The sequence below is a fragment of the Mustela lutreola genome, chromosome 17 (genome assembly GCF_030435805.1).
Source record: "Mustela lutreola isolate mMusLut2 chromosome 17, mMusLut2.pri, whole genome shotgun sequence".
Taxonomy (NCBI): domain Eukaryota; kingdom Metazoa; phylum Chordata; class Mammalia; order Carnivora; family Mustelidae; genus Mustela; species Mustela lutreola.
The window spans coordinates 40901314-40911997 of record NC_081306.1 but is presented as its reverse complement, the minus strand read 5'-3'; the positions used below and the strand labels follow the sequence as shown (position 1 = coordinate 40911997).

Genomic DNA, 10684 nt, shown 5'->3' with positions numbered 1-10684 from the left:
TGAGACCGGCTCAAGCTAGTAATAATACCCCACATGATAATAGCATAGCTCATTTGGCTGTATTATGTCCCAAATAAAAATGGGGTATTGGATAGGCAACCAACAGTGTCTGTCACAAACACCCTCCCTGAGTCTAGACCTAGGGAAACCTGCCTGAAAGAGAGCCCAGATCTGCACAAGAGACACACTCCTACAGCATCGCTGTCTCACATACACATGCCCTGAGAGTTTAGAATGAAGGAATACAGAGAACAAGGAAGAAGGGCCTTCAGGGCCAACGGGACTCCCAAACTATCACTGCGCCAGACCCGCAACCACCAAAGTTAGAAAATGATAGCAAAATCCCATTCCTCTGAGCAGTGAGCCCAAGAAACAATGTTCCCAGAGCCTAATACAATTCAACCTCTGGTTTTGGCAAAGAACAAAGCTGGGTTTCAGAGGTAGCTGAAGGCAAGTCAGTAGGCAGAGAAGACAAAAGCTTCTTGGTTTCAGCCTCACCAGAGGCTGGTCTGCACTGATTGTCTGAAGTCCACAACCTATGAACTTGAATTCTGCTGGGACATTTCCCGCACTGAGGGTGACTGTCCTGTGCATATTCTAGCAGGAGGGAAAAAACCACGTCTGCCTGTTTCTTCCTCTTCCAGACAGTAGGGTGTGGGACATTCTGAAAAATGTGGAAATGCGTAATAGCAAAACCGTCATCGTCAGATCTTACTGGAAGGGTCCATCTTCCCCAGATCATGTATGTTTGAAACATCTCAATTTCCTGTTCTCCTTTAAGTTCCACGGTCCTGATATCCAACTGCTGTGTAAGGTGTGGGTTCTGTAAATGACCAACCTTGAGAAATATAGCAAAACCCACAGACATATGGTTTTAAACATGAGTTGGTATCTGCATACGTGTTTGGTGGTGACTGAGACACCAGCTTTGGTTCAGAAGCAACCTGAGGTAGGGCAGGTAAGAGAACTAGGTCTGGTGGGCTGACCATGCCTTCCCAGAAGAAAGGTGAAGACACACGAATGTCTGACAGGTTCTTCTTTCTCTACCCACAGATCTTGTACATCAGAGTTTCCTGGCGTGATGGCACCGTTCCTCTGCCCCCACAGCCCCACCCAGCCTGCAAGTCTTCTGGCTCTTTCCTCCAGGAGCTCTCGGACCTGACCCATCTTCTGCACTGGCCTCCTACCCCAGGAGATGGAGGGAACCTTTTGTCCTCTACCAGTCCCCAGACCTCCACTTACCACCTGAGGGGACCTTCCCAGACCAGCTACACCCTGGGCGGCTACCTGGAGGCCATTCTTGTCGCCAGAGACCACCAGGGCAGGCCCAAGACCCATGGTGGGGATCTGTTTCGGGCACAGCTCCTGAGTCCCTACCTGAAGGCAGGAGTCCCTGGGGATATCCAAGATCTGGAGAACGGCACCTACCTGTTGACCTTCCCTCTACTCTGGGCTGGACAGGTCCAGGTGCAAGTGCGGCTGATCCACTCCAGTGAGGCCGTTGGGGTCCTGCGGGGAATCTGGAGAGACCAGTGGGCCACGGTCGATTTCACGGGCTATTTTCGAGGACCCACAGGACATGAAGAAATTGTGACTTGCAATGTGAACCCCCTACTAACTGGGGAAGAAGAATCCACCTGTCACTACAGGGATGAAGACACTGGTGAGCTCTGGTTCTGTGCTCGGCCTCCCACCCTGCCCTGCGACTCGCTGGTGGGCCATTCAAGTGGACATTATTGGAATGTGACCACACCACACGAGGAGGCCCTGCTGGCGTGGTAAGAAACCCAACATCATCTGGGATATCGGCCTCGCACCCCCAAACCCTGGTCCCTGTGATTTTTCTGCCCCAGCTACCTTTATTCATAAAGCTACCTTTATTCATCTGTCCCCTTCTATCAAACATGTTTCCTGCTGTGGGCCAGGTCTCCTAGTAACTGCTGGCTACTTTCATGCAATGGTTGGCATCGCTGCCCTCTCCAAATTTTCAGTGAAGAGACTCATGGCTTTTGAAAACCCACAGTGTGATGAGTACTTAAGTGTAATATTCACAGAGTGAGGTGAGGGCACGGACAAGGGGGACTCCACCTGGTAGGTCAGGCAGGTGGCAACTTAGCTAAGCTTCAAGGAGAACCAGGGACCTCTGGCAAAAGAAAAGCATTCCAGGCCTCACTGCTCTTCTGAGGGCTCTTGGGAGGAGAGAAGTGGTGCTGAAATCACCAGCATGTGTGGTCAGGGAGTATGGAGGATAGATGTGACCTCCCTGAGTGAGAGGGGAGCAGAGCCTGCAGCCTGGAAGCTGGGAAGGGCTGAGAACTGTCCTCGGTTTGGGGGGAGCAAGGCTCCCTGGGGAGACAGAGAATGGGAGAGAGGGAAGACATGGCTCACTGTGAGCCTTACTGTCCCTGAGATCTAAGGCGTGGTGGGTGGGGACAGAGAGATCCCAAGGAGGAGAGGGGTATTTTGAGAGACCCCAAGAAAGAGGGAGGCATTTTTTTAAGGCAGGAGACATGGGCATCTGGTCCCCAGCAGGGAGAATAGGAGATGGAGGCAAAAACAGGGTCCCAGAAGAAGGCAGGGGTGCGGGGACACCCTCACTGAGTGCGGGGAGAGAAGAGCCAGAGGTGTTTGCGGCGAGGGCTGGCAGCTGGGATGCGTGCTGTTCCGTGGCCCCAAGGAGCACGGAAGTTCTCACGGGCTGCCATGAGGTGAGCCAAGCTGGAGATGCCCGAGCTACGGGGGTGCCTGCTGGCCCCACAAGACGCTCGTCTCTGGGAGGCTCTCGGGAGCTCAGACTGGGGAATTCCCACTAACACTGACTTCCTGGCATGAGAATTTAGTGCCAAGAAACCTTGGTCTTTCCAGACCAATTCTTATGCTCCCTTTGGTCAGAAAAGGAGAACCACACACCCTTTCTGCATTGGTCGATTAAAAGTAATTCTAAGATGAAATTACAGGAACCATCTCGGGATGGCGCTCGGGGTACAGCCCAGGAGTCTCTGGAGGGAGAGTGTGTGGGTTCTGATCCCGGCTCCACCTGCTCCGACTTGCCAGCTTCCATCTGTGTGACCTCTGGGAAGTCACTTAACCTCTCTGTTCTCTCATCCGTAGAGGGGAATAATAATAGAACTTCCCTCAGAGGCTTGTGGTAAAGAACAAATAAATGAATGTGTGTAAAGTGCTTGGTACAGGGACAGCATATAGCGGCTCTGATGGCTCTTACAATCGTGTCCCAAGTATTTTGCTGCTGTCGAGTGGCCCCTGCTCTGTTGGACATTGTCCAAAGGCCTGGAGGTTCTGGGGATGGGAGAGCAGGGCAGAAGTGGCCCCGTCCCGCGGGAGCCCCAGTGTGCTGATAGAAGACGGGCGTTAAAGAGATAACCACACGTGTACACATGTGGCATATGTGTAGTTGACATGCACTTGCAGCTCCAAGGTCAGGTGTTTTCTTTACATCAACTTTAATCCCATCTGAGGACCCCTGCAGCTGGGCTGGTGGCAAGAGCTCCCTCACCTAAGGTCTTGCAAAGAAACTGACACCTTGGCCATCTGGGATCCTTCCTTGGCCCTCTGGTCACCCCAAGGTGCCCACTGTCCAGACTTGTGTAACCTTGGGGTCTGCTGGGAGAGCAGCCAACCTCACCTGGGTCCAGTTTGGGACCATCCTTCACCTGCTTCCGGAAGCTTTTGCCTCTAGAGGGCGCTAGAGCCCTGACGTTCAAGGAAGGCCATCCACAGGCATTTTTCTAGATTGTAGGAATATTCTCAACCCTTTCTCCCCAGAAGCAAATTCTTCTCTCCTCCTCAGACACAGCCCTTCAGGCAGTCCGTTCCTTCATTCAGCAAATGCAAGCTGAGCACGTCTGCCTGCATGGGCCTGCTGGAGGCACTGGAAAGGCAACCACGTGTACGCTGCTCCCGTAAAGCTTCCTTACGACAGGAGGGAGGGTCAGAAACAGTGAACATGGCAATACCCAAGTAGTGTATAGAATGTTAGAAGGAGATACGGGAGCACCTGGGTGGCTCAGTTGGTTAAGCAGCTGCCTTCAGCTCAGGTCATGATCCTGCAGTCCTGGAATCGAGTCCCGCATCGGGCTCCCAGCTCCATGGGGAGGCTGCTTCTCCTTCTGGCCTCTCCTTTCAAGCTTTCTCTCTCAAATAAATAAATACAAACTTTTTTTTTTTTTTTTTTTTTTAAAGAAGGAGATACAGGCTGGGGGAAATTAAAATACACAGGAGGTGAGGATTAGGAGTATGGTGGGTTGTATGGTTAGGAGTACGGTTGCAATGTTAAATAGGGGGTCAGGGTAGACTTCATTAAGAAGGTGACACCTGAGCCAAGACTTGAAGGGGATGAGACCCAGGCTATACCCGAGAGAAGAGGTTCGAGGCAGAGGAAATGCCGGGGTGTGCCTGGTGTGTCTAAGGAACAGCAAGGAAGTCCAATAACTGAGAAGGGGCAGGGGAAGACCAGTAGCATTAAGGGAAGGACATGGCATGACCAGGAAGGGCTCTGTAGGCAACGTAATTTTGGGTGTAAGTGAAAAGGGAGTCACTTGCAGGATTTTGAGCAGAAGACAGGCACCCTGATCACATTTTTTTTTTTAAAGATTTTATTTATTTGTCAGAGAGAGAGAGAGAAAGCGCGCAAGCACAGGCAAAGAGAGTGGCAGGCAGAGTCAGAGGGAGAAGCAGGCTCCCCGCGGAGCAAGGAGCCCGATGTGGGACTCGATCCCAGGATGCTGGGATCATGACCTGAGCCGAAGGCAACTGCTCAACCAACTGAGCCACCTAAGCGTCCCCCCTGATCACATTTTTAAAGGGTCTCTCAGACAGTTGTTTTGAGGATGGATTGCAGGTTAAGGGAGAATCAGCGAGACTGAAAGGTGGGAGACCTTTGCTTCAGGTGGCAGTAGTCAAGGTGTCTAAAGTGATTCATTTCTGGGTATACTCTGAAGGCAGTACCTATAGGATGTCCTGAGAGAACATGGAACGTGCCAAAAAGTGAGAGCTCACAGATGAGTGTGGGGTCTGGGGCCTGCTCACGTGGAAGGACAGTTGCCATCATCTGGAGTGAGAAAGTGGCAGGTGGGGTGTAGGGGGCTGGAGAGGGGGAGTTTGGTCATGTGTATTAGACACCAAGTGGGGATGTTGAACAAATGACTAGACTCACAAACCTGGAATTCGGCAGAGAAGACTGGGCTGGAGATCTTGGTTGAGTGAGACCACCAAGGGAGGAAGTGTGATCTCGAAAGAGGAGCCAAGGGCTGTGGCTGGAGCCTGGGAAGAAGGGGCTCCCACAACAGGCTACTTAGTAGGGGAGGGAGAGGTCCCAGGGACCAGGGGGCAACTGCTGGCTTGATGATGGTCAGGGAGAATCCAACAGGAGGGGGCTCAGTGAGACCACGAGGAGAGTCAGCACTTCTTGCAAAAAAACGTTCCAAGCCTATGAATCATGGGTTTTGTTTGTTTGTTTGTTTGTTTGTTGTTGTTCTTTGTTGTTGTTGTTTTTAAGAGAGCTCCATGCCTGGTGGAGGGGGAGCATAATCTTAAGCAGGCTCCACCACACTCAGCGCAGAGCCCGAATCAGGGCTTAGTCTCATGACCTTGAGATCATGCCCTGAGCTGAAATCAAGAGTTGGATACTTAACGGATGGAGCCACCCAGGCGCCCTGAATCATGCTTTTAATTTCCTGTACTTCTGTGATGCTTTGACACCTTGCAGCCTTGTAGACCAAGGAGGGGTGGCCACTCCCCAGGTTAGCTAGCTCCTGGAGAGAGCAAACAACCTGCCTTCAGCACAACCCCCCACTCCTAAGTGCACACCACCACCCTGCCTCCTTTTCTCCGGCTCTTACAGTCCAAGCCAACACCCCCGGCCGGTGAGGGCCTGTACTGACGATTGGAATCTCCCTCTATAGCCCAGAGCCTGCTGACATTACTCAAAGGATCCAATCCTAACTCCCCCCACCCCACCCCACCCGCTGCCTGCCCTTCCTTTCCTGCTCCTTCCTATGAAAATCACAACAAAGGTTTTGCCCTCTGCCCCTGCTCCCTCTGCCCCTGACTGACCCTGGTGCTTCTCTGTGTGCCCCTGCCTCTCAGGAACTCTGGGAAATCCCTTATCTTTCTCATGGCATCATCTCCTGATCCGTTGGCCTCCGCAATACCTAAATAAAACCAAAATCCTGGGTACTTTGTAAAACAGCTCTGCTTTCGGCACTGACGGAATCCCCAAGGCAAAGAACCCGGGTCCCTGGATCCCTGAACTCAGCTTCCAATCCTCTCCTGGCCCCAGACCCGCACTGTCTCCCAGAAGCCCTGACACTGGACAGATGCTCTTGACATTGAGGACATCCTTTCGTCCAAGAAGCCCCATGTCACTTCAGCCCAGGATTCCTTCCCATCACACATTCCCATTAAGGGCTCCCCTCTCGCCAATTGGTTTCTCTTCAGGAATGTGACAGACAAGGTCCTCCCTCAGGGTATTTCTCCAATCTGGGTGGCCAAGGAGAGCAACAAGAGTCTGGGTAAGTGACACCGGGGCTTGCAGAAAAGGCAGCACTTCTTCCGTGGCCGTGGCTTTGGACTCTTCTGTACCCCCAGATTGCTTTGCTTACAAATAATTATTTACAGTTGTGTCCCCTCAACAACCGTGCCGCCCTGGGATCCCGGGCCCGAGGCCCTCTGGCTTCTACCACCGAGCTGAGTGGCACTCCCTGTCCTGCTCTGGCCGCTCCTTCTCCACCGCTGTCAGCATCCTGGGCTGCCTGGCTGGCCGCATCGTCCACATGATGGGGGATTCCACGCTCCGGCAGTGGTGGGAGTACCTGCGGGACACCGTGCCCTGTGAGTGGCTGTGAGGGGAGCAGGGGGCTCCTTGGAGGAGAGAAGAGCCAGGGCTTTGAGAAGGCACAGAAGATTTCAGGACAAGGACCTGAAGGATCCCTGGGGAAGCACCAGATGCCTGGGTTTGGGGCAGAAACAGGGATAGGGAACAGGATGCCCAGTTACACATAATCTCAACAATTAGGTTGATGATGGGAGGCTCTCACAGGAGGGGGAATGGGTTTGAAGAATGATGAATACATAACCCCATAACCCTCGCCGGAAGTGAGGATTTGCTGGGGGGCGGGCAGTAGATACTGAAGGAATCGAGTTCCAACTTAAGAAAAATATTGTAGGGAAACCAGGGACTTATCTTGTGACACTGGGGAGACGCTGAATGTTTGCAGAGTTTTCAGTTTGTTGGATTGATTGGATTGAAAAAGGAAAGTCCAAAGACCAGTTCCTCGTTAGGGGAGGTCAGTATGCAGGCCGGGGTCAGCAGTCCAGGAACCACCACCCTGAAGGAACCGACAGCTTGTTGACTGATTGCTTCTAGAGAGGGGGGAGGTGCCCAGGTAACTAGGGGTAACGGGAAACGGACTCAGAATGGGAGTTCCTGGCGGGCCTGACTAGATGTGGGAGCAAGAAGCAGCAGTGCGAGGCGATGGTGTCTTTATTTTATATTCTTCACATTGGGTTGAACAGGTGAGGAGGGGTCTTCCGGGGAGGGTGTGCATGACACTTTTGAACACGGGATTGGAACTGAATGGAGATGTCTGATCCTCAGATAGAGTTTCATGTTTATTCCCCGGAGGAGAAAAGTTAAAAGAGGTGAGTGTCGTGCAAGCGGAGTCCCGTCAGAGCCTCCACGTTGTGTGCACAGATCCTACCCTGTAACGTGACATGGGTTATCGAGGATGCTTGACTGGGGAGTGGGGGCAACATGACAGCCGAGGAAAGAAGGAACATCAGCACCAAACCTTACCTCCCCTCCCTGTCCCGCCATCACCCCAGAGAAGCGTGCAGAGCCCACAGGGCACAAGAGGGATGTGAGCCGCCGTTTGCTTACAGAAGTCCTAAAAGCACCCACTGCTCCCACCTAGAGGCCTTAAGGTCTGTGGGATGTCATGTACCCTTCTGCTGCAGGAACCGAAGGCCCTTGCCTCCCAGGCAGATTAGCCTGGGTGAAGCCCCTTCCTTTGGGGGAAAAAAAGGGCTCCAGTTCCAACTAATCTGATGTGTAAGCAACGTCAAGTGACCCCTGCCCCCCCGGGTCACTTTGGGACAATTATGCGCATGGCAGGTGGAGCAGGTGACTTTCCTAAGCAGGAGATGTCTCTAGAGATGAACAGAAGCTCGAGTCAGAAAGTGGGGAAAACCAGATCCTCTGCTAGCCGATGTGGCACCTTCCTGTGAGATAGAAAAAGGGACCCCTGTGCCCACAGAGCCCTGAAACACAAGGTTGGGCCAACAGGCAGGGACTGTGTGCAGAGAAAGGAGGGCCTTTCCCTGCAGGTGCATCTGGCTCTCTATCAGGGCACACGGTTGAGGGGACAGACCAGATGTCAGGAGCCTCTGGCCCCCAGCTGGCCACCGTTGCACAAGGACAGAAACCGGACAGCCTTGACTGTCTCACCTAGGGTAAGGCTTCATCCAGGGCTGGCCGAAGGGAGCTGATGGGTGAATCCGAGTTGAAGTGCTGGGTGAGAGGGGAGACCGCAGAGAGTGACCACACACACTGCTAAGAAAGGCGGGGGGCAGCCAAAGGAACATCGACGAGACAAAATGCTCCAGGGGGCCAGGGAGGCCCAGGACCCCCAAGAGGTCTGGGGTCTTGGAAACCGGGAGGTCACTGGCGATCTTACAGATTAGGGAGAGCACAACCTGCTGCTAAGGCCAGAAGCGACTTGAGTCCTAAGAGGAAAGTGATGCTAGATCTTTTGTGTTTTTAAATGAGGAAGTACAGGCCCAGATTAACCCCTAAGCCTCCTCTTGTCCTCCCCACAGCTCTGAAGCCTGTGGATCTACATGCCACGTATCACACGGGGCCCCTGATGGCCGTGGAGACCACTCGGGACATCGTGCTGCACTGGCGGGCCCACAGCTGGCCCCTGCGCTCCCTGCGCACACCGGTGGCCTCCCTGCACTCTGTGGCGCGGGAACTGGGGGGCCTGGCCGGGGGCCCCCACACCGTGGTGGTGCTGGGCCTGGGCGCCCATTTCACCACGTTTCCCCCGTCTGTCTTTGTGCAACGCCTCGCAGGGATCAGGGCGGCGGTGGCAGCGCTGCTGGCCCGGGAGCCCCGCACTCTCGTGGTCATCAAGCTGGCCAACACCGGCTACAAGTCCGTGTATGGCAGTGACTGGTTCACCCTCCAGGTGAACCGGCTTCTCCGAGCTGCCTTTGCTGACCTCCGTGTGGCCTTTGTGGACGCCTGGGAGATGACCTCCAGTCTGGGCCTGCCCGACAGGATCCACCCAGGCCGGCTTATCGTCCGCAATGAAGTCAACGTCTTCCTGTCCTTGGTTTGTCCCCTTTGAGCGCTGCTGCGGGTCCTGGGCTGGGTGGACGGAGAAGCTGAGGGGATGATCAAGCCTGGACATCCTTCCCTTCAGCTGTCCTCAACTCTTCGCAGACTTTTCTCATGCCCAGGCCAGCAAGAATTGCGAGGGAAGCCTGGCAGTGGTCCAGCGACATCTGTCACATCCGTGCCTGCGAGGCTTGTCATTTTATGTGCCGGAGTCTCCATTTAGAGTGTCAGCGAGCCTTCCAAGTCAAACTTCAGTCAAACAAGAGATTACAGATAGGACCCGGCAATTCCAGTGCTGGGTATTTATCTGAAGGAAAGGGAAACACGAACTCAGAAATGTATCTGTACCCCCGCCTTCACTGACGGCAGCTTTATTTACAACAGCCAAGACACGGAAGGAACCTGAGTGTCCACCAGTGGATAAATGAATAAAGGAAATGTGGCCTAGATGAGATGGAGAAGGACCCTGGGAACAAGGCCCTCCCTTTCCTGCAGTGCGCGAACCAAGGAGCAAACTCAGACCACTTCAAAATGATGCCAGACACGTGGTCGCCAAAATTGACTTTTCATTGACTTTCCTCCTCATTTTAATGCTAAAAACATGCCCAGAGGTGGAGACTCCTCATGCAAATGAAAGCCCAGGGTAGGAAGGAGCAGGTTGTGTCAGATGCAGACACCGCCCACTTTCCTGGGAGTCCCTGCTCCTGCCTGCCGGGCATCATTCCTTTTTCCCACCTCAGCCCCTTTAAAGCTTGCCCTGGCTGTTGTTGAGAGAGCCAGTGTGACACCTTACTCGTGACTGTGTCTCCCTTCAGCGGTACCTGCTGCCCCAAGAAAGCCTTGCCTGTACCTTTAAATTTGGGGTCCAGCCTTGGTTTCTACTGTAGCTGGGTACAAAGACCCAAGTCTGTATATAAGAGTCTGGTAACATATATACACAGTAAAATATTAATCAGCCATAAGAGAGAAAGAAATCGGGATGCCTGGGTGGCTCAGTCGTCAAGCATCTGCCTTTGGCTCAGACCGTGATCCCAGGGTGCTGGGATCGAGTCCCACATGGGGCTCCCAGCTTGGCGGGAGGCCTGCTTCTCCCTCTCCTACTCCCTCTGCTTGTGTTTCCTCTCTTCCTGTCAAATAAATAAAATCTTTTAAGGAAAGAAAGAAGGAAAAAAAATCCTGCCATTTGGAACAATGTGGTTGGCTTTTGAGGGCCTTATGCTCATTGAATACAACAGAGAAAGACAAATGATCTTACTTACATGTGGAATCTGGGGGGGGGGGGTGTGGAGAAACTCATAAGGAGAACAAAGCAGTGGCTGCCAGAGG

General features: G+C 53.2%; 1 protein-coding gene across 1 annotated transcript; it reads left to right on the top strand.

Moving 5' to 3' along the window:
- Nucleotides 1–987: 987 nt before the first annotated feature.
- Nucleotides 988–10482, top strand: LOC131819399 (NXPE family member 3-like). Its single transcript, XM_059154458.1, has 4 exons — nucleotides 988–1778; nucleotides 6457–6530; nucleotides 6637–6849; nucleotides 8836–10482. Exons 1-4 carry the CDS (start codon nucleotides 988–990, stop codon nucleotides 9366–9368), a joined length of 1611 nt encoding a protein of 536 aa, XP_059010441.1. The 3' UTR covers nucleotides 9369–10482.
- Nucleotides 10483–10684: the final 202 nt, after the last annotated feature.